The sequence below is a fragment of the Eschscholzia californica genome, unplaced genomic scaffold (assembly GCF_041429995.1).
Source record: "Eschscholzia californica isolate CP2 unplaced genomic scaffold, dmEscCali1.0.p SCAF_1, whole genome shotgun sequence".
In the NCBI taxonomy this organism is placed as follows: Eukaryota; Viridiplantae; Streptophyta; class Magnoliopsida; order Ranunculales; family Papaveraceae; genus Eschscholzia; species Eschscholzia californica.
In genome coordinates, this window is record NW_028238198.1 from 6514709 (window position 1) to 6539586 (window position 24878).

The 24878-nt window shown below is 36.5% G+C and overlaps 1 protein-coding gene and 2 pseudogenes across 2 annotated transcripts; all 3 read right to left on the reverse strand.

Moving 5' to 3' along the window:
• Nucleotides 1-1051: 1051 nt before the first annotated feature.
• On the reverse strand, nt 1052-2800 carry LOC147563645 (tetrahydroberberine oxidase pseudogene; annotated as a pseudogene). The gene has a single exon (XR_015224947.1). The product of XR_015224947.1 is annotated as a tetrahydroberberine oxidase pseudogene (transcript).
• Nucleotides 2801-3229: 429 nt separating this feature from the next.
• On the reverse strand, nt 3230-7646 carry LOC147563646 (tetrahydroberberine oxidase-like). Its single transcript, XM_086639286.1, has 2 exons — nt 6985-7646; nt 3230-4345 (listed from the first exon to the last, which is right to left on the reverse strand). Exons 1-2 carry the CDS (start codon nt 7643-7645, stop codon nt 3417-3419), a joined length of 1590 nt encoding a protein of 529 aa, XP_086495412.1. The 5' UTR covers nt 7646; the 3' UTR covers nt 3230-3416.
• An 8988-nt stretch (nt 7647-16634) lies between these two features.
• LOC147563647 (tetrahydroberberine oxidase pseudogene) lies at nt 16635-18016 on the reverse strand (annotated as a pseudogene).
• Nucleotides 18017-24878: the final 6862 nt, after the last annotated feature.

The following is a 24878-nucleotide window of genomic DNA, read 5'->3' on the forward strand; positions in this document are numbered from 1 at the left end:
ATCTTGTGTGATTTTAAATATATTTAGATAATAGATGCTGGTTGTTTTAAATATATTTAGGTAACTGTATTAAGACTCATTTTGATCTTATTAAATATTTAAACAAGAACCAGATGTGTTAGTTTTTGTCTAACTAATACGACTCTAGGCGTAGTCAATTTGTTTTCCTATATTTTATTTTATTTTGAGATTTTACGAATATTTGATGGAAATAGACAACTACCTAAACCCACTTGATTGTAGCAAGACTAGAAAAGTGTGCGGGGAGAAAAAACAAGTCTTCGGTATCTTAGAAAAATCTCACTAACATGTTCAGAAAATGGGCTTTGTATAATGGGAAATTTAATCAAACTTTTGATGAAAAATGATTAGTAAATTTTTTTAGTCTTCAGTTCCTTAGGTACTTTTTTAATTTGCAACAACTTAAGATAGCTTTGCAACACCTTGCGACAGCGTTGCAACACCTTGTGACTGTTTTGCAACACCTTGCGACAGTTTTGCAACGACTTTGCGACACCTTGTGACAGCTTTGCAACAACTTTACAACACCGTGCGATAGTTTTCTAACACCTTGAGACAGCTTTGCAACAACTTTACAAAAAATATTGGTTTTCAACTAACAAAATACAAATTTTTTATTTTTAACTGAAAAATACAACTTTTGGATTTTTTAACTAAAAAAGATATAACTTGTAAATTTGAGTCTTCGACCCAATTTCCTATTGTATTATAGTCTTGGGTCTATCTTACCCCAAATCTTTTTTCTTTAAACCCTAAATCATTTTCCGTGCATCAGATGTTAAACATTTAAGTTAAAATGGTTTGGAGATAGTCTAACGAAGTGATATCATACCATACAAAATGATTAGTCAAATACGAAATTTTGTCATAGTTTTCTCCAATAATTTGGTTAATTAACCATGCTGCTCAAATGAAATTTTAATTTAGTAACTTTTAGATGATTTTGCCAATATTTGATAGAACTAAAACGACAGCTAAACATTAACTAAACTGGAAAACCTCTTTTTAGAGTAGATCACCACCCCATTAGTGAATCAACAACACAAAACAAGTTTGATTTGTTATTATTTTCATTACTTGTAATACAAAAGAAAGAACTATAATAATGCATTACTATGATACATAAAAATGGATCTTTCAATTTGTTATTACATAATCAAGCAAATCATCTCTACTAGTTTATTTCCCAATTTGCAATACTTGGAATGCTTTGTTCATTTCTAAAGAAGTTCTCAGGGTCAACTTTGCTCTTCACATAGACTAACCTTTCATAGTTATTCTTGTAGTACTTACTCCCCCAAACCTTTCCTTCCAAGTAACTAGCCGTGCCATTCTTGCTTCGACCTAGATCAAGATCTCTGTAGTTCACATATGCTTCTCTAGGCGACTTTGAGACATAGGGTGTCATATATTTATACAATCTTCTAATCCAACTAATATGCTTTTTCGATTGCTCAACCCCTGGTGTTGCCCAAGTCACCAAAAATGACAACTTAAATAAGTTTCCATCTCTATGTGGAAATGGAGTTTCATGTTCTGAAATCTCACTCATTCTCCCACCATAAGGAACAAACAAAACACCAGCCGTTTCAAGTTCTAATAATAATTTCCAAATCCCTTCTAATCCAATTTGTGGAATGGGTTTCTTCACATATTCCGATTTTATTTTTCGAAAAGCCTTGGGTTGAGTCCTATTTAGTAAAGCATTTAATGGAGATTCAATCGGAAATCCACTTAAGTAGAGTGTCGATCGTATCCAACTCATTTCGGTACAATCTTTACGTTCCAAACCCAACTCCGGAAATCTTTCTTCCATCAGAGAGAGAAGATTTTTGAGACCTCCAAGGAACAAACAGAAGAATGTTGCTTGTACTGCTTTCTTCTCTGTTTTGGTTGAATTTATGGCACTAAATCTGACAGAAATGAAAATCTCTTTAGGAAGTTTATGAGCAACTTCTTGCCACTTCTGAAAAATTTTAGTGGCTCCTTGTTCTATGGTTCTAGAGGTTATAAAAACAGTCACACTAGATGGAACTGGAACCAATCTGATCTTCCATGAAAGTATAACACCAAAGCTTCCACCACCACTACCACCTCTAATAGCCCAAAACAAATCTTCACCCATTGTTTCTCTGTCTAGTATTCTCCCATTAACATCAACAATTCGCGCATCAATGACATTGTCAGCAGCAAGACCATACTTCCTAAGGAGAAAACCATACCCACCTCCACCAAGAAACCCACCAACACCTACTGTGGTGCAAACTGCAGCTGGAAATGCAAGATTTCGACTTCTCTCTGCAATTCGATAATAAAGTTCGCCTATGGTTGCACCACTCTGAACCCAAGCAGTACTACTTTCTATCTCCACACTGATTGTTCGAAGATTGGACAGGTCAATAATTAGGAAAGGAACATCAGATGTATAAGAAAGACCTTCAAAATCATGACCGCCGCTTCGAATTTTGATCTGAATTCCATGTTTTCTTGAACAAATTACAGCTGTTTGAACATGGGACTCTTTCGAAGGTGTGATTATGAGTCTGGGTTTTGGAGTAGATGGTGATATGAGTCTCAGATTGTCAATGGTTGATAACAAGATAGATGTATAATTTGAACTTTTGGGGCTGTAAACTGGGATGGGTGTCTGAGAATATTGGATAAGACATCGAAGAACGTTTTCATGAATTGAGGTCGAAGTAACCAATGAAACCAAGAACACAAGAAAGTAAGACAGTAGTGAAACTAGTATGGAAGAGGTTGAAGTACCCATATTCTTTGTGTTGTTTTGTTGTGTTATTGGTATTGTTATATATAATCTCAACTTCATTGTGATTCTTCTATAGATTAATATCATTAATTAATCTAGACGGTCTCGAAGTTGAATTCTTAATTTGATCATTATCTTCAAGAACATAGATTAATGTACTAGAATTGAGGAGTCAAGAATTCAACCTACTTGTATATTTAACGTGTTTCGCCTAATCCATATGTCTTGTATACTTTCCAATAATTACTCTTCGCTTGATTTTAGGAGAATTTTCACTTTTTTTTTTTCTAAATTGTCAGCATGCCTCAAACCCTTGACTTCTAAAGTAGAAGACTAAACATCTTACCACTCCGACCAAGGGTTGTTGGCAGAACATATATTCTACTTAGTCCATACTCCATATGGCTTTCGTAATTTTGAACATAGATTGCTCACAAACTGCCATCGAGGTGGGATTGATTCCAGAACGATATACAACTATTATCACTTTTACCTAGTATCTAACAAAAATAACTTTGATTACTCATTACAAATTAAAAGAACTACAATATGACATAAATTCCAAGCATATAAGTGAAGTTTCGTGTTCTTTCTTCATAGGCAATTAACATGAGTAGTTCTAGTGCTAAGCTGCAACACTTGGGATGCTTTGTTCATTTCTAAAGAAATTTGTAGGGTCAACTTTGCTTTTCACATATACTAATTTTTCGTAGTTGTTTTTGAAGTACTTACTCCCCCAAACTTTTCCTTGCATGTAACTTGTTGTACCGTTCTTGCTTTGACCTAAGTCAAGATCTCTGTAGTTGACATATGCTTCTCTTGGAGACTGACTAACATAAGGCGTCATGTACTTATACATTCTTCTTATCAAACGGTTATGTTTTATAGATGCCTCAACCGTTGGTGTTACCCAGCTAACGTAATAAGCAATCTTGAACAAGTTACCGTCTCTATGTGGGAAAGGAGTTTCATGTTCTGAAATTTCACTCATCCTCCCACCATATGGAATGAACCCCACACTAGCGGTCTCGGTCTCTACTAATCTTTGGTAAAGTCCTTCTAGTCCTATTTGTGGAATGGGTTTCTTCACATAATCAGATTTGAACCTAGAGAATACCTTGTTTTGAGTCCTATTCAGTAAGACATCTAAAGGAGCTCCAATAGGATATCCACCTAACACAACTGCGGATTGAATCCAACTCATTTCAAAACAATCTTTTCTCTCCAAACCCAATTCAGGAAATCTCTCATTCATCAAAGATAGAAGCTTTTCGACGTCTCCAAGGAACAAAGATAGGAATGAAGCTTGTACTAACTTCTTCCCTTTTTCCGTTGAATTCGTGACAGTAAACGTGAGGGCGATGAAGATTTCTCGAGGAAGCATATGAGCAACTTCTTGCCACTTCTGAATAATTGCAGTTGTCCCTTGTTCAATAGTTTTCGAGGTTAGGAAAACAGTCACAGTGGGTGGAACAAGAACCAATTTGATTTTCCATGAAAGAATGACACCAAAGCTTCCACCAGCACTACCACCTCTAATAGCCCAAAACAGATCTTTGTGAAAAGGTAAAACCTCGATGAATAGAAACACACAAACTAAATAAAGAACACAATAGTTTACGTGGTTCGGTCGGAGGATCACGACCTACATCCACGGAGAAAGCCATGAATGGCTGGATTATATTATTTCCACAATTGTGGGATTGATTGGTTACAGACTCGAAGACTCAATGCAACTCAATTCAATATAAAATACATAGAGGTCACTTCTATTTATAGAGTGATTCGGGTATCTTATTTTCCTAGGAGTCTATCTAGGATAAGTATAAATAATATCTTCGTATATCTTGGACGGTTGATACGGATATCTACGGATCTCGATTCATCTCGATCTTTATACTCTAACACTCCCCCTCAAGTTGGAAGCGGAACTTGTGGAGTTTCCAACTTGAAAATTGTACTTGGAAAAGATGGATGTCGCTCGCATACGATCGGAGTCAGAGCTTGCTCTTGAACTTGAACTTGATTTTTTTTTTGTTTGAAGTCGAACAATTGGCAATCGCGGTGAATACTTTGTCTGCAACTTCACTTTATAAGTAACTTTAGCTTGGTTCTTGTCGAGTACAAGAACGGAAAACTTGATCAGTGGTACCATCCCATTCAAACATAATCTTTTTGTTTTACCGACTATGTACCTTCTCTTACCTAATTTCGATCCATCTTGAAACCAACAAAGAATACTTGAGGAACTCTTTTGGGTGATGCTTTCATAACCGTTTTTTTTTCGTGTGTGTCTTTAAAATTGTAATCTCTTTGGACGAGAATTCTTCTTCGCAGTTTCTAATTTCTTGTAAAACTAAATTTCTTCTTCATTGCTAATCCATAAGAAGATGGTGGAGGAGTAGAGATGGATAGTTCACCGATGTATTGGACATTTGAACTCTGGGATAACTTGTAATGATAAAAGATTGATGTTGGAGGTGTAGAGATGGAACACCATAAACGCTAAGAAGACAACTCCAGAAGATGAGTATATAGTGATAAAAACATCATAAGATGAATGAATGGCAACAAAAAGTTGGCATTTGGAGAAAGATGAGAAACTTGAAAACTTTAGGCAGTGGACCGATTGAAATAGATTATACCACAACAAAAAGATGGAAAACTATAGATTTTGAATAAATTGAAATCGGGTACTAGAATTACCCAAATCTGAGGTAAAAGGAAAATCCAATCGATTGAGTCAAAAGCAAAGTTTTGTACAGAACTGGAAACAGAGTATAGTATGAATAAAAAAACTAAGTCATTAATCAGATTCATCCCTGCAACTTAACATATCTATATATATAGAGAGGGAATGATGGATTAAGGTGAACTCATCGCAGCTGATGGAACAACAATATTAAGGTGAGTAAAAGGATATTGGAAAGCTGTGGAAGCTGGAATACGGATTGCTCCAAGCACATCCAATATGTGGAGATGTGGAAAGCATATGTGAGATCAAAATCATTGGGAGAGAAAAAAATTGAACCAGTGATTTTAAGGAGAGATAAGCATCCACTGAAGTGGTGCTTATATTAGATTCAATGATATGTGATTGAGTAACTGGAAATTATAGTATATAACAAAATCAATGCCTCTCAAATTGACGTGACGACAACTGATGAAGGAGGAAGTAAATCTGTTGAGGAAAGAAGATGGTCAACCTAAGGTTTCTTCCATGGAAAAAGATCAACAGATTGCTACATTGAAGGAGGAACTGGTCCAGTCGGATAACCTAACTGGTAAAAGAGAAGCCGGAAAATCGATCGGCGAAAAGTACGGCTTCAATAAGTAGAGATAACCGAGAGAGAACAAGTTGTTCGAGGGATACTAACTTTGAACCAATATTGAGTTGTCCAAAGTTGTAGAGATGTTCGTCGGCCTAAAAACCAAAAAGAAGAGGGCAATGGAAATTGTCCGAAACCGAGAAGAAAACAATTGATTTTTCATCAAATTGAAAGATTGAGATGAAGGGTTTTGGAAGCCATTAATGCTTCCAAAAAAAATTGACCAATCGAATGATAATGGAATCGCAACGATTTGAAAAGAAAACGTCGGAGATGTGCGGAAGCATGTATGAGGGTTTATTAACCTGCTCAGAGAATCACAAGATTAACTTGGACAAAAAATATCGACAAAGTGATTTATCGATCACAACGAAAACAACGTTGATAATAGCGGAAGCTAAAGAAATTTGATAAAACAGGATTGATGAACCTGCTTAGGATAATTTAATCGATCCATAAAAAATCGAGAATATGCGAAAGTTTGATCAGGATTGATTAACCTGCTCTTGATACCATGTGAAAAGGTAAAACCTCGATGAATAGAAACACACAAACTAAATAAAGAACACAATAGTTTACGTGGTTCGGTCGGAGGATCACGACCTACATCCACGGAGAAAGCCATGAATGGCTGGATTATATTATTTCCACAATTGTGGGATTGATTGGTTACAGACTCGAAGACTCAATGCAACTCAATTCAATATAAAATACATAGAGGTCACTTCTATTTATAGAGTGATTCGGGTATCTTATTTTCCTAGGAGTCTATCTAGGATAAGTATAAATAATATCTTCGTATATCTTGGACGGTTGATACGGATATCTACGGATCTCGATTCATCTCGATCTTTATACTCTAACAATCTTCACCCATTGTTTCTCTATCTAACACTCTTCCATTAACATCGACTATTCGAACATCGATAACATTATCAGCTGCAAGACCATATTTCCTAAACAGGGTACCATAGCCACCTCCACCAAAATGACCACCAACACCAACAGTGGGACAAAATCCAGCAGGAAATGCAAGCGTTCGACTTTTCTCTGCAATTCTATAGTAAAGTTCCCCAATGGTGGCACCAGACTGAACCCATGCCGTACTACTTCTTACGTCCACACTGACAGATCGAAAATCAAACAAATCAATAACAATAAAAGGAACATCAGATACATAAGAAAGACCTTCGGAGTCATGACCTCCGCTTCGAGTTTTGATCTGAATTCCATGTTTTCTAGCACAAATTACAGCTGCTTGAACATGGGATTCTTGTAAAGGCCTAATTATGAGTTTGGGTTTTGGAGTAGTGGGTGATATGAATCTTAAGTTCTCTATGGTGGATTCTAAGATAGTTGTATAATTAGAACTAGTTGGGGTATAAACTGGGATGGGTGGCTGAGAATGTTGGGAAAGACATGGAAGAAAACTCTCATGAAGTGAGCTTGAAGTGGCCAATGAAATTGAGAACAAAAGGAAAGAAGATAAAACTATAAGTACTAAAGAATGGGTTGAAGTACCCATATTTTTGTTTGTTTAAGGTTTATATGTAAAATAGGTGATGGGTTTTATATTTATAGTTGTTTCAACTTAATCATGATTTTTCTATAGATTAGAGTTAGATTAAATAATTTGAAGGTTCATGGAAGCTCTAAAAAGGGTCAAAATGAGGACTTTGAGTTTCAACTAGGACTTTCAAAGCCGTGATTGTTTTGGGGAAGAAAAGGTGAAAGAAATAAAAATAAGTTGTTCAAAGCTGTGATTTAGAAATCTAATTCACTTTACTAGAAGAGTCTAGAGCTGTCGTAGTTTCCAAGTAACCCATTTCTATAATGTTGTGGGGGATGTTAAAAATCAATAACAGTATTGAAAGAGAAGAAGGAGAGAGAAAACACACTAATGGTGGCTTATTCATTAGTTCAACTAGGTTTTCAAGATAGCAAATACATAGTATAGATAAAAGACTAAAAGACCCTTAAAGGGCAAATTACTAAACAACCCCTAATTATAATATATTGTTCTAACACCCTCCCTCAAACTCATGGTGCGGTGTTGAAAAGCATCGAGAGTTTGTTAGCTAAGAAATGAAAGCGTGGAACCGAGTGTGACTTGGTGGACAAGTCAGCAATCTGCATAGTGGATGAGACAAACGGCAAACTGATGGTGCCGTGAGTGAAATGATGCCGAGTAAAGTGACAATCAATCTCAATGTGTTTGGTGCGTTCGTGAAAAACTGAATTATGAGCAATATGGATAGCACTTTGATTGTCGCAATACATAGGAGTAGGCTCTGGAATGGAAACACCCATGTCTGCAAGTAACTTACGTAACCAAACTATCTCAGCTATCGTAGATGGCATAGCACGATAATCAACTTCAGTCGATGATCTAGATACAATAGTTTGTTTCTTGCTCCTCCAAGAAATAAGAGAATCACCCAAGAATACACAATAACCTGTAATAGACTTACGATCTGTGCGATCGCTCGCCCAGTCTGCATCTGAATATGCTCGCAAAGTCAAGGAAGAAGTCGATGAAAGAAGTAGACTTTGAAAGCAAGTACCTCGAAGATATCTCAGAATACGAAGGACAGCTGCCCAATGAACTGTAGTAGGTTAACTCACAAACTGGCTAACAACATGCACAGAATATGCAATATCTGGACGAGTAATAGTGAGATAAACCAAACTGCCAACAATAGTACGATATAGTGTAGGATCTGCTAAAGGAGTACCATCTGCAGAAGAACAACGAGCATTAGACTCGATAAGAGAGTCAGTTGTCCGAGTATCACTGATACGAGCACGCTCAAGAATATCCGCAGTATATTTGGACTGGGAGAGAAGATAACCTTGTGGGGTAGAGGCTACTTCAATCCCCAAAAAATAACGGAGAGTGCCTAGATCCTTTATTTCAAATTGGCTAGCTAACTGCAACTTCAAAGATGCAATACCATCAACATCATCACCAGTAATAATCATGTCATCAACATACAATGACAAAAGAATGCGACTAGCAACACTACATTTGACAAAAAGACTTGAATCATGATTGCTAGGAGCAAAGCCTAGAGATGTAACTACATTCGAGAACTTCTCAAACCAAGCTCGCGGTGCCTGTTTGAGACCATATAATGCTTTCTTAAGCTTACAAACTTCTCCAGGTTTATGTGGAACACCAGGAGGGGGAGTCATATAAACTTCTTCCTGAAGATCTCCCTTTAAGAAAGCATTTTTGCCATCCATTTGAGAGATATGCCATTGATGAACCGATGCAACTGCAATAAGCATACAAATAGCAGTCATTTTTGCAACTGGAGCAAAAGTCTCCTCATAATCCATCCCATACTCCTGCGAATACCCCTTAGCAACTAGTCTAGCTTTGTACCGCTCAATAGACCCATCAGACTTTGTTTTAATTTTGTATACCCAACGAGAGCCAATGGTACGTTTACCAGAGGGCAAAGGTACCAAATCCCATGTATCCATCTTATGCAAAGCAGAGAGTTCTTCAGCCATTGCTTTTTGCCAAAGAGGATCAACGACGACCTCTTTATAGGAAGAAGGCTCAGAGTGACAATGAATAGATGCTAAGAAAGAAGTAAAAGAAGGAGAAAAAGTAGAATAAACAAAATCAGGTAACTGAGTGGACTTACGAACACAATGAGGATAACGGGAAGGTGGTCAGCAACATCAGGTGCAACAGGTTCAACATGAGCAGTAGGAGTATTACAAACATCAGAAAAAGGATCAATATGGATTAGGTTAGAGGGAGTCACATTATGAGCATTAGCAGGAATAGAAAAATAAGGTATATGCTCTAAAAATACAACATGACGAGAGACATAAAATTTATGAGTAATTGGATCATAACACCGATAACCCTTCTGACCTTCACCATAACCAAGAAACACAAACACAGCAGAACGAGGAGATAACTTGCTACGCTCAACACGAGGAAGAAGAACAAAACAAATACACCCAAAGACTCTTAAAAACGAGTAGTCAGGGGCATGCCCTGTCAATTTTTGAAATGGAGACAAACCTGAACAATGAGAAGTTGGAATTCTGTTAATTAAATTTACCGCAGTGAGAACAGCTTCACCCCAATACTCACTAGGAACAGAGGCAGACAATAATAAGGAACGAGCAGTTTCAACGATGTGCCGATGCTTCCTTTCAGCAACACCATTTTGCTCAAGAGTGTCTGTGCACGAAGATTGATGAACAATTCCATCCATAGCAAGCAATTCATGAAACCTATTTGAAGTATATTCCCCACCTAAATCACATCTAAAACACCTAATGATAGAGGAATATTGTGTTTTAACTAAGGCTCGAAACTGTTGATAAATATCATAGAATTCAGAACGATGTTTCATAAGAAAAACCCAACAAAAACGAGTGCAATCATCAATAAAGGAAACATAGTATCGAGATCCTCCTTTTGTGGGAACTGGAGAAGGACCCCATACATCTGAATGAACTAAATCAAAAGGTTTAACTGAAACAAACAGACTCCGAGTAAAAGGTAAAGCAGAAAATTTTGCAAGTTTGCAACCACTACAATCAGAAATGTTCTTAACCTGCAAATCTCCTAATGAACCAGTAGACACTAAATATTTTAACCTAGATGCTGAAACATGACCAAGACAAGAACGCCATAAGTAAAAACTAGAAGAAGAATGACTCAAACGGAAAGATGACAAGTCAGGAGTGGAAGCTGCAACATCAGGTACTTGCAGCTTCTCTACAAAATATAATGCCACATGCCTACGGTCTGTCCCAATCAGCTTCTGAGATTGAACATCCTGTACAAGGATTTGCACACGAAATTAGTGTGAAGAGAAGGAAGATGTTGCGGTTGCTTTTGGAATCATATGTTCCCTAGGAGAGAGAGAAGAGTTAGGGCAAAGTTGAAAACACACTAAAATAAGGGTTGGGTTAACTGGTCAAGGAGAAGGGGGTGCTTGGAGGCGCCTAACGCAAAAAGCTATGTCCGTACGGATGCGCCTATAGAAACAGGCCCCTACAGCAATTTAAGGAGGCGCCTATAGACGCACCCTATATAAGTTTCCTGTGACAACCCAATATCACTAAACCACCAAACCAAAACTGCCAAATCAAACTACCCAATAAAAACAGTATTATTCAAAACACCCTTCTTCAAATTTCAAACTTCCCACATATATAAAACAACCTTCTTTGAAACTACCTAATATATAAAACCACCTTCTCCAAAACAGCCTTCAAACAAATCCCCTTCAACAAATCAGCCTTCTTCAAAACTACCCAATAACCTCCCAAATATATAAAACGGCCAAGTAAAACAATAAAACCGCTTTCAACAAATCCAATCTAGCCTTCAACAAATCAACAACGACAACAGCCAATAAACCCTACAAATTCTACTCTTCAAAACTGCCCACAAATACTAGCAACAAATCACACCAACAAATGTAAAACCACCCACAAATCCCACCAACAAATCCAAAATGGAGGACAACCAATAAATCCAATTCAAAACTGCCTACCAATCCAAACCAGACCTGTCCTCTTCTCCAAAATTAAAAACCACCAACAAATTTAAAAGAAACCCGCCAACAATTCATAAACGAAACAAGCCAACAAATCCAATTCAAAACGTCTTTCTTGTTCCTAATACTCTTTAATGGTGATGAAACTTTCTTTCCTTATCTTAAAGGCTCTGATGCCATGTTAAAAATCAATAACAATATTGAAAGAGAAGAAGGAGAGAGAAACACACTAACGGTGGCTTATTCATTAGTTCAACTAAATTTTCAAGATAGCAAATATATAGTAAAGATAAAAGACTAAAAAACCTTTAAAGGGCAAATTACTAAACAACCCCTAATTATAATATATTATTCTAAGAGGGGAAACCATATTAGTCATTATTTGATACATCTACTTATAACTTTGTCCCTATTTTCTAATCAAGCCGCAAGCGTCACATATTATATTCGTGGATAGGAGATTTTTTGTTAATGTAAATATTTTCAACTATTCAAGTAACATATGGCACTTCTCAAACTGCACCATCCAAATTGGTCAACATGTCTTTGTATTTCTTTCCAACGTTACCCAACTTAGTTTTTCTAATATTCAGAAGTATTGTTCAGTGAAAAACCTTCCGGAACTTTTTTTTGAAAAATCCCACTTTTTAAGCACTTTTTTAAAGTGTTGACAACATATATACTTATGAGTGTTGTTCAATTTGTATACTATATTATCGTCTTATTTCTTTTAACAATGATAATATCCTTCTGAAATTTTTCCAGAGATAAACAGATAGTATTTTAAATAAAATTTCTTAAACGAAAAACGGAAGGTTAGTTCTCTATTTTTAAGTTTCAGATACAAATTGTATCTTTAACTAATAAAATAATAAATCGGATAAAGAACAGAAATTACTTTAGTGAGAACCGAGGCGAGTGATCTCTTTCCTTAAGGCAATAATTCACCCTGTTTATTGTACCAACAGTATAGGCGATTTGTCTCCCAGGATACAACGGATTACCTTTTCGGATCGGAGGTACTTGGATCTAAAAACTCTTTCGAAAGTCGGTAAGTATTGAAAATTCTTGAATACCTTAAACTCTCTTAATTCGAAGTGAAGTTTGAAGTCTGGTTGCATGGCTTATTTAAAGGTGAGATGTGACTGTTAACAAACAGTCACATTTGGAGGGAAAAGTCACAACCCTCTTGAAGAGAGGAGGTACTGATCCACGGGTTTAATGTGGTCCATTGGATGTAGATTTAATCTTGTCCAACGAATTGCCTTTGGTATTATAATAAAAATAAAGGCTTCTATGCTCCTAGCGACGTGCAAAGTGTGTGCAGGCACCTTAAAGCGCCCTAAACGTCCACGCGCGTGCGCACCACGCAAAGTGTTGGACCTTTATTTCGTTCATACTATAGAATGGGAGAGCAGCTTATTATAAACCCTACATCTTCCTTTAACTTACCCGATATGGGACTCTCCTTAAATATTTCACATATTTCCATATTTAAAACCCAAACTTCGAAAAGTAATATCTTATTCATACGGAATCGGTTTTGAGCAAACCAAAGCTAGAAATTCAAGCCCTCGACGAGACGAACGCAACGGTACGTTATTTGAGTTGTTTCGAAAAAGGGAGCCTTGTCAAAAGGGCAAAAAACGCTCCTGCTGGAGAGTCGATTCCAACAATGAGTATATAATCCCTGATTTAACCTTGTATGTTTACTGAACAATCCCTAAAACGACGAAGTCATTTCGCTCTCTCAATGAAACCTATTGAATAGTACCATTATATCACCAAAGTTACAGTAAATCAAAGGGTTTAATTAACAGTGCGTATTTCAATTGGATAGAAGAAGAGTTGACAAATTACTCGTACGACAATTATCTTCTCTATGATTACATGAGTTCTTCGATCGGTACGAGGAAAAGGATAAAAGTACCTAGTCCTAGACGAAACGGCTAGTGGGAAATCAATCACGGAATTTTCTAACATCTACTAAGAAAAAGATGGATAGTTCTTCCGTTTTTCTTATGGTAAGATTCTATAAAACAATGTGTTTTGGGGGAAATCCACGCAGCACGAGCAGGGCAGATCTCCCCTGCTCCAACTGTGTCTATGAATTGGCTTTGTTTCGACGGTTACAAAACCCTAGAAATCGAGCTCAACTCTTCCCCATTGATGATTTTTTGTAACCCTAAAAATCAAGTTAATGGAGCAATTGTAAGTGACATCAATGAAAATCAACATCAAAACAAGGCAGTAATACATAGTCTGGATAAGTCCTAACGGAGGAGACAATGTTCAAAAAGGTGATTCCTCAGACGATGACCAAATTAATAGTGTGAAAGTCGTGAATTTAATTTCAAATGTGATGGAAGAAGTCATAGTTGCTGCAGCAAGTAGAGTTGTTCATGAGCACCAATCACCACCATATAACGGGATCACCCACAAGTGACAAGGACCAGACCATAGTCTATGCCACTCCAAGTATTACCACTGGCAACAAAGCTCACACTAATGACACTAGAGATTCTTCTATAAATGAAATAGAGGTCACAAAATCCAAGAACCAGATTGATACTATAGCAGGGGAGGATATAGCACTGATGTCCAACTAGAATGATCAAGTGGAGGCAGAAGATGAGAACTTTCAGGAAGCACTATCGAAGTCCCAAAAGAAATGGCTTAAAAAAAATGCAAAAGCAACCTCCTAATATGCGAGAAGAAACATATCCAACCTGGACTCGGGACGGTAAGACACGCCCCACCCGCCCATTTTCTCCATGAAAGTAATATATTGGAATGTTCGTGGTATAGGTAACCCTTATACTCATATCAGCACTTCGTAATCTATGTCTCTTACATAGACCAGATATATTATTCTTATCAAAACCTAAGGTAGAGGTATCTTCAATTCAAAGTAGTTTTTGGAACTCTATTCAAATGCAACCTTTTACTTTTAATAATTGCTCCCCGTCTATTCCATCAATTTGGGGTATTTGTGCTACTAACATTTCGCCTTCTATAGTCTCAGTTTCTCGTCATTAGGTTACAATAGAGATTGTAGTGGATGGCACTCATGTTCGGTTTACCGCAGGTTATGTTAGTACTAATTATATAACTCGTAGAGATCTTTGGTTGGACTGGCTAATGAAGCTCAAAGTTTTGTCGGCCCATGGAATGTTATAGGAGACTTTTACACAGTGTTGGGATCTCATGAAAAAATGGTGGAAAGCTTCATATGCGTCTACCGTGTGAAGATTTCAGAATCATGGCAGATGTTTGTGACCTGATGCACATGGACACACGATGAGCATGGTTCACTTGGACTAATGGTCAACATGGCAGTAGACACATTGAGATGAGACTCAATCGTAGCCTTTGTAACATGGCCTGGCGGTCATTCTGGACATCTACGGACTGTTGCACTTTAAATTGGGTATCCTCTGATCACTATCCTCTTCTTATAATAGCAGAACACTAGGTGCAACCCTTCCCCTCTAGATTTAGATTTCAGTCTATGTGGTTACAGCATCATACTTTACATGATTTAGTATCTGACGTCTGGAATCAGACATTTTATGGTTGTCCAATGTTCCATTAAAGCTTTGGCCTTGGCTCGACTCGGTATTTGATCGTAATATCAAACACTCAACTGGCTCAGAATTGATTGAGGGAGTCTTCACAACTGGCTTCTCAGAGCAGGTTGAAGGCTTATATTTGTCGACAGTAATCTCGGCTTTCTGGACTATTTGGGAGACCAGGAGCTTTTACATTTTTTATAGTACTATTCCAGATATCTTCAAAGCTATCTCGGTCATTTGGCGTCTTACTTTTGAGTCTGGGCGGCTGGTTAGCGGTTCTATGCAAAATTCAATGTGAGAAATTACCATTCTTCGTTATTTTAAAGTGACAGGGCGTCAAAGAAAAGCACCTAAAATTATTCAAGTTGACTGGCACGTGCCTCTAGTCAAATGGGTAAAAGTCAACACAGACGGTTCATCGAGAGGTAATCCAGGGGTTTCTGGTTGTGGTGGGATATTTAGAAATAACAGAGGCTTTGTATTAGGTTGTTTTGCCATACCTTTGGGTATTCAAAACTCGGTCTACTCAGAGTTGATGGTTGTATAGTACATGTTGTAAATATGGGTGGACCAGAAGTTGAAAGAAGATTCGGTTGGAATATGATTCTATGTTAGTTTTGCATGCACTTAGTAACACCTTCATAGTTCCTTGCCGTCTGCAGAACCATTGGAGAAACATTTTAGATCAGATTAGAGAAATGGAGTTTCGAGTCTCACATATTTACAGAAAAGGAAATGTTGTTGTTGATTGGCTAGCAAATGAAGGTTGCTCATTGGCAAATGCTAATTGGCGGAGTGTTGCGCCTACTTTTATTCTACCCTATGTCCACAAAGATGTAAATGGTATTAATTCATATAGGTTTAGATGACTTTGATTTTTAGGTGCGTTATGAGATCTCTTGTTATCAGGGTCAGGCTTTAAGTCCCGCCTTCTATTTGTAATTCTTTTTCATTTATTAATAATATCAGGTGATGATATCTAATGATAGATGCTTCATGAGGTGCCAATCTAGTTGGGATGTCATGTAAAGCACAGTGAAGATATCAGTCCTTTCATTTTTTTTTTTTTAAATGATGTTTTTGTCAACCATATTATCTTTGGGACATATTCAACAAAAACCAAAGAAGTTTGATGAAAAAAATCAATCAAATTAAAGTTTTGATTTCAATGGCGAGCTTAAAAAACTTCGAGAGACCGTTGTGTACCAAAACTCCACTATAAATGGGGAAAAAATGAGTTTAGTAGCTTAGATCGGAACACCACCATATATCGCAACAAAAATAATGTATCAATATTAATGATATCAATTTCAAAGGCACATGACACATTCACACTCATAATCTTAATCAGACATGGTAGAAAAGACATAATATTACGAGTTGTTTATATGCACTGAAAGAATTATAACTCCTCTTCTCCCGTTTTCTCCCCCAAATAAGAAGTAGTAATGGTTGGAATACTCTGTTCGTTTCTAAAGAAATTATTAGGATCCACTCTACTTTTCACTTGTACTAATCTTTCAAAGTTATTCTTAAAATAACTACTTCCCCAAGCCTTAGCTTGTGAGTAACTTGATGTGCCATTCTTGCTTTGACCTAAATCAAGATCTCTATAGTTCATATATGCAGCTCTTGGAGACTTTGAAACATAAGGTGTCATATAATTATAAAGTTTTCTCATCCAACTAATATGCTTTTCAGATTCATCAATTCCTTCATCATCCCAATAAACCAAGTATTGAATCTTGAATATATTTCCCTTTCTATGTGGGAAAGGAATTTCAGATTCTGAAATCTCATTCATTTTTCCACCATAAGGAAGTAATACCAAATGAGGAAATTCTACTTGTAACAATCTTTTCCATAACCCTTCTAATCCAGCCCTTGAAATGGGTTTTTGTACATAATCAGATTTAGCCTTATATCTAGTCTTTCCTTGAATTCTACTTAGTAATATTTCTTCGTCATTTGGACCAGTAAATAATTCATCAAAATTTACCACAGATTTAATCCAACTCATCTCCATACAATCTGTCTCTTGTAACCCTAATTCAGGAAATCTATTACCCATCAAAGTAACAAGTTCTTTTGCATTTCCAAGAAACAAGGAGTTGAATGAAGTTTGAACTGTTTTTCCTCTCCATTTTTACTATTTACAAGCTTCACCATGACTCTAATCAAGAGTTCATTTGGAAGTTCATGTCCAATATCTTGCCATTTATAAACAAGTTCAGTAGCATTCTGTTCTAGGGTTTTGTCAACTGTAAAAACTGTCACAGTAGATGGAACAAGAACCAATCTAATCTTCCATGAAAGAATAACTCCAAAGCTTCCACCAGCACTACCTCCTCTAATAGCCCAAAACAAATCTTCACCCATGGTTTCTTTATCTAGTATTCTTCCATTAACATCAACAATTCGCGCATCAATGACATTATCAGCAGCAAGACCATATTTTCTTAACATATTACCATACCCACCTCCACCAAGAAACCCACCAACACCAACACTAGGGCAAACTCCACCAGGAAACCCTAGAACTGGACTTCTTTCTGCAATTTTATGATAAAGTTCGCCGAGGGTTGCACCACACTGAACCCATGCAGTACGATTTTCTATATCGATATCGATCGATCTAATATTAAACATATCGATAACAATAAAGGGAATATTGTCTGATGTATAAGAAATACCTTCATAGTCATGACCACCACTTCTAATTTTAATTTGTAAGTCAAGATATTGATAACATATAACAATTTGTGGGACTTGAGATTCATGCATGGGTGTAACTATAAATTGAGGTTTATTTATATGATATTTATGTGATAAGAATCTTAGGTTTTGAGCCGGAAACTCTAAGATTGATGTATAAGAAGAGTTTTTTGGGGTGTAAACTGGAATAGTAATGGAAGGATTACCAAAGGTGTTAAGACATGATAAAAAAATCTTCATGATGAGTTGGAATTTTTGGTGATCTGGATCTTAGATTATCAATGATGGATTTCAAGATAGATGAAAGAGAATGTTGGGAAGGGCTCTGTGGAAAGTGCTCATGAACTGAGCTTGAAACTCCCAAAGAAATTGAGAACAAAATGAAAGAAGAAAGAACTGAAATAAGTATGAAACAGGCTGAAGTGGCCAGACTCATTTTTGTGATATTTCTTTAGTAATTAGTATAGTGATCACTGTATTTTGAGTCTCACCTTAATGGTACTATTTATAGTCTAATCATGACTCATGTTAGAACAAGGAAAGGAAATTAGACAGCAAATATAGAGCTTAATAATAACATGGATGGATCCATGATTTTCACTGAGGGGTGCGGATTTATATAATTAAATTATTTTTTTTTTTGCAAACACAGTAATTAACAAAATACTTATATTCATTAATTATATTAATACATCAACGATCACAAACGCAATTGATCTTTATGAGAGTTCATATTTTGAAATGTTCGCATAATCGTCTCATTGTCAATTTCACTAAAAACTTCTTTTTCAATAAAGACTACTAAACTATCATTCAATCACGGATCACTCATCTTGTTTCTTAAGCGTGTTTAACTAGCTTCATAGCTGAAAATGCTCTTTCAATGGAAGCAACTGGCAAAGTAAGTGCTAAAGTGATAAGCAACTAAACTAAATGATATGCTTTAGCTCTCGTAGTTTCCACCAATGTTCTAGCAAGAGCTCAAATGTCATTTGAGAAATCATCATTCTGCCTCATATCGTAAATGTAATTATTAAGCTGAGAACTAAGTAGCATAGTGTCAAGAATACTGAAACCTCATGGACTCGAACTTAAAACCTCATGGTCCCACACCCACGCTTTAACCACTAAGCCAAAGCCTTTTTTATGTCATCTTATTACATCAGAATATATATATATATATATCTTAGATACACCTATATATATATATTAAAAAAAAATTACTATTACTACTATATTTTTTTCCGGAGGATCCAGGAGGTGCAGCCGCACCCCCATGGATCCCCCCTGAATAGTAATGTGCAAGTTTTGTTGTTTAATAAGACATAATAAAAGTGCTTTCTTATTTTAATAAGACATTAGACATAATAAAAGATCATCGATTTTCTCCTGCGAAGGCATGTTACCTTCATAGTTAAGTGTGTTGTTTTCGTTTCTTTGTCTTAATTTTACACCTATTACCATCCCTGCAGAGTTTTGGAGTATAGCGGAGTGGTGTAACTACAGAAATGAGGTGAAAATGTTGGTACGGGGAGAAAATCAGATTTACCAATATCGACAAATCATCGGCATACTAATCATTATCAATTGTCAGCGAGGGAGGAGGAAGTTGGTAAGGGTGGTGGTTTCCACCTGATCTAGTTCTTCTTCTATTTTGCCTGATTGTAGGAGGCTAAGGATTTCTTCGTCGCTTTTTTCTGGAATCCGATACATTTGCCGGTATCAAGCGATATTTTGGGACTGCCAGTTTGGTGGTTCTTCATGAATAGTGTGGAATCATGATTCGTCCATTGATGAAGATCAACGATTTCTTGTTTAAACAATTACGGAAAATATAATGAATAGGCATCTAACTATCAATCCATAGTCCACGATCCAATTGATTGCAAGTGCAAGAAAGAAGATTTAGTGAGTGTTCTTACAAAATTCAGTTTAACGGGATCGCACGCTCTCCATTTCTCTACTTGGTTCATCATTCCTACTTATATTTAAGTATAATAAAATTTATGGACTTTAGGATCCTCTCATTCGTGATCTTTAGATTTTTCATTTTGACCTTTTTAAGGTCTTTCATTTAGTTTTTGTCATGTTGTACTCCTTTTGCTTCATGTTGTACTTTACAAATGTAAACTTTGTTTTGTTATTTACTTGTGTAAATCTCATATTGTACTCAAAAGAGGCAAAAACCTCAAACCGTGTAATTTTCTGGATTGATCTCCTACGTATGAAAGTTCGGGTTTATCTCAAAAAACAAAAAATAAATAACACTTGCCAATTCTCTCTCGAAAGCTTACATGGTTTGTACACATCAGCACTATATAAGGTGAAATAAGTAGTTCCGGCCATGACCACGCTCTATATTTAGTGCTACCTATAGTTGTTGATTTAGAAATTGGGTTCACGGTTTATTCTCGGGCTCTCTTACCTCCCCAATATTAAATATGGCCAACGTTTTGGGGAAAGCAGAAAAGTTTTCGGGGAAGACGGTGGGAAACCAAACGCACCTTACAAGTCGCCGCCCAGATGTTGCCAGCGACGGTCGGCGACTTCATCTGTCTCTCTCTTCCTCTCCCTCACCCTCTCTCTCTCTCTCCCTCCCTCCCTCTCTCTCTCTCTCTCCTCTTCTCTCTTTCTTCTATTGTCATGGAATGGTCCCTTCGTCGGAACCCTTCGTCTGGAAAACCAGGCGAAGGATGGATTCCTTCGTCTAGTTTTCCGGACGAGCTTCGCCTGGATCTGGTCTCCAGGTTCAGACGACGCTTCGTCTGGTTTTCCAGACAAGACTCATCTGGAAAACCAGACGTTTCCGGCGAAGGGATTTGCCATTCGCCAGAATCATAAAAGAGTGAAAAAGGGAAAGAGAGAGGGAAGAAGAGAGGAAAAGAGAGAGTTAATGGTCGTGGAATTAATCTCGGTGGTGTCGCCGGAGTTTATGCTCGCCGGAATTTATGGTGGTGGGAGGGGAAGATAAAAGAAGAAAATAAACAAGATTGTGTTTGGAGAAAATAAAAAAATTTATTTCCACTCAAAACTTTCTTCTCCGGAAAACTTTCTTATTTCTCTGAAACACCGACCGTTAAATATCTTAAGCGAAAACGGGCGGGGTAAATAAGTGAGTGATACCCCACCATAAGATAGGACCTTTCAACAAAAAAAGAAAAAACCATAAGAAAGGATTAGTTAAATAAGAGATACTTGTTGTTTTGTTTTTTTCTAATAACCTAATTAATATGTTAGTCACTTAATAATACAATGTTGTGTTTGATTCTATTTTTGATATCTTTTGTATGATCTTGCTACATTTGAAAATAGACTGCAAAAATTGTGGTAGTGGATAGGCTATCAACCCATTAAGGTGCCGGTTGTAATTATTTTCTAGTAAAACTTTTAGAACGTATTTTAGTGTTGTCTTTGAGCATTTCCAAAAGAAGACTCAAGAAATATTCTAAAAATCTTAGATGTTAAGATGTAGAGAGTAAGTATTTAAACGATCTTTGTCTTAAATTTTTCATTTACAGATACTCTATTAGAAAACATTTTCAAATGTAACACTTAAGAAAAGTTTTTTTAATAATGGGATTATTAGGGTATTAATAATAATGTAGATGGGCTTTAGGCCATAGTTTAGATGGGCTTCAGGCCATGGTTTAGATGGGCTATAGGCCCGGTTTGTTTGAGTTTGTATGGGTAGTAATTGAGCTTATCACATCTATGATGTATCAATACCAATTGTAATGGAATTACAAAAAAAAAAAAAAAAAGTTTTTTTAATCATAAAATTAATTGATTTATTTATGTGACACTTAGAGATCACAAGAAGACACTCTAAATTTAGAATGTCATTTTAAGGATCTCTAGAATAAATCTTGCCACATCATTTAGATATTCATGATGAGTTTTGCATTGGAGATAGTTTTTGAAATTTAAATGGCGCTTGAAGTTTTAGAGTTTGAGTGTTGCATTGGACATGCTCTAAATTCAAGTCTCATATTCAAAAACTCGAAGAATTGCCTAGGATTCTTTGAGTTTTTCATAAAAGACTTTCTCCTATGGAATTTGGTGTACAGATGATGTGGCGAAAGTTAAGTCTATGATGTCTCGAGAAGAAACTCAATATTTGAGTTCGCTTTTGACGACCTCAGTTCCCCACTCAACATTAAAAACAAAATTGTTCACTTATGATATATCACCTAAACCATTTTTAAGTTTTAGAATCTTACATTAGGGATGTCATTTAGAAAAGAGAATCTTATTCTTTTTTTTTTGTTGAACTTTAAGAGAATCTTATTCATCTAGGGAAAAAAAATATGTCCTCGGAAGAATATTATATTACGTTAGGTGCCAATGTGAACAATAATGTATTATTTTTCAAGAAGGGGTCAAGGTCCCTAACCATAACTTTTTCAGGAGGCCCAATTTCTAGTATTTTTTTGTTAAAAAGACAACCCATCATTTTAACTAGCTAGGCCCCAAGTAAGTTATCAAAATAGGCTTGAAGGACATTTTTAAAGGCACCAACTTTTTAAGAGTCAAAAATACCCTTCATTCAATTAGAAATACCTAGTAATAATCTAACTAATAAATCAAGAATTTGAGTTTTTCTCATGAACGAACCGAGTTGGATTGTCGACGCCGATTAGAATTTCTGGGGTTTGAATCGATTTTGGCTATAAGATAGGTTTGATGTTTTTAGGTTTTGGTGATTTAATCTATTTGCTTGTTGTTTGAAGAGGCTTTTAAGGGGTTTGATCTAGTTTTTGGTTCTAAATTTTAGATAGAGAAAGTTTTATATACTTTCAATGGAAGGAGAATTTGATAGTGTTTCAAGGTATAATCCAACTTCTTCATTGCTTTATTTTCATTGAGTTATGAATGATGGATGACAGTTTATTGGTTTTGATGTTTATGTTCAAACTTATTTGTTGGATTTATATGGAAGTTGTGAAAGTATAGTTGATGCAAGCAATGTGTTTGATAAAATGCTTGAAAGAGATGTTGTTGCTTGGAATGCAACTTTAGTTGGTTATACAAGACTTAGGTTGGTTGAAATAGCTATAAAGTTGTTAGATGAAATGCCTATGAGAAATATTTTTTCTTGGACAATCATGATTGGTATTTATGTTCAAATTGAGAATTTCATGACAGCTTTGGAAGTTTTTCGAAGAAAAGTAAAACGATGGTGCTAGAGCTTATAAAATGACTATTATGAATTTGTAGGGGTTTTAGCTAGTTTTTCGATACAACATTCTATTAGACAAAATATAATAATTTGTAACAAATTTTATGTTAAATCAATTCAAAAACTAATTTGCAAACCATTTGCATGGCATTGCAAGGCTCTGCAAGGTATTTGCAAAGCTTTGCAAGGCTCTGCAAGGTGTTCGCAAGGTTGTGCATGGTATTTGCAAAAGTCATGCAAAGTTTTTGCAAGGCTCTGCAAGGTGTTCGCAAGGCTCTGCAATTTGTTTGCAAGGCTCTGCAATTTGTTTGCAAGGCTCTGCAAGGTGTTTGCAAAAACCATGCAAGGTGTTTGCAAGGCTCTGCAAAGTGTTTGCAAGGCTCTGCAAGGTGTTTGCAAGGCTTTGCAAGGCAGTGCAAGGTGTTTGCAAGGCAGTGCAAAGTGTTTGCAAGGTATTTTCTTAGACTAGGGTTAGGTTGGTCTTTTTACTGAAATTGAAAATTACATAATTGCCATCAGGGAGGTGAAGCCTAAAAAACTTTGATGAATCCTTTTTAACCAAAGTCATAATTTCTTAGGGAGTTTTGGCCAAATTCCCCAAACTTTTTTTAATTAAGCTAATTTAATAGCCTCCCGTACATCCATCATTTAATCCTAATAATGGCGAGGATTTAAATAATGGTATTTTCTTCGAGAAAAAAAAAATCTTCCAAGTGATGAGTTTTACCCTATGAAAGAATACAGGTCATGCCTTTCAGTCTTTCTAATGCACCTAGCACGTTTATGCAATTTATGAATCAGATTCTCAAACCATTCTTGAATAAATTTGTGGTCGTACACTTCGACGACATCCTCATCTTCAGTAAATCCAAAACTGACCACCTAGACCATATTAAAGCGGTCTTTGATGTCATGCGACAGAATTCTTTATACATGAATGTTCCGAAAAGTTTTTTCTTCCTAGAGGAGGTTTATTACTTGGGATTTATTATCAGCAAAAATTGCATGAAGGTTGATCCTGCTAAAGTCCGAGCTATTTCAGAGTGGCCAACCCCTTCCTCACCATCCGAAGTTCGCAGTTTCAACGGTTTAGCTTCTTTCTACAGGCGTTTTATACGGGATTTCAGTACAGTTATGGCTCCACTAACTGATTGTTTAAAGAAATGCAATTTTTTTTTGGGACCACAACAAGATGAGAGCTTTGCAACCATTAAGAAAAGACTTTGTTCCGCACCAGTTTTAGCATTCTCGGATTTTTCCAAACTCTTCGAGGTCGAATGTGACGCTTCCGGACTTGGTATAGGAGCGGTTCTTTCTCAACATAAGAAACTTATCGAATTCAAGAGTGAAAACTAAGAGAAGCCAGACGCAAGTGGACTATGTATGAGTCTGAGTTCTATGCTCTCTACCGAGCCCTCCGTCATTGGCATCGATTTCTTATAGGGGTCGAATTTGTACTCTTTACGGACCACAAGGCATTACAAACTTTAAACGACCAACGAACCGCCGATCCAATGCATATGAGATGGATTTCTTACATCCAACGATTCAATTTCGTCATTAAACACAAGTCTGGGTCCTCTAATACCGTGGTCGACACCCTTAGCCGCCGGGCAAGTCTCCTAACGACCATGACGGTACACGTTCCAGGCTTTGACGCCATCTCCGAGCAGTATAGGGATGATCCAGATTTCGGTTTAATTTGGGATAACTGCATTACCAGCCGATCTTCAGGTGAGTTTTTTATCAACT

Bases quoted from the DNA above. Each gene is read 5' to 3' on its own strand.
- LOC147563646 (XM_086639286.1), bottom strand. From the start codon at position 7,645: ATGGGTACTTCAACCCATTCTTTAGTACTTATAGTTTTATCTTCTTTC. The intron at 4,346-6,984 runs GTTAGAGTATAA...CTTTTCACAAAG, and splicing joins AGAAACAATGGGTGAAGATT to ATCTGTTTTGGGCTATTAGA.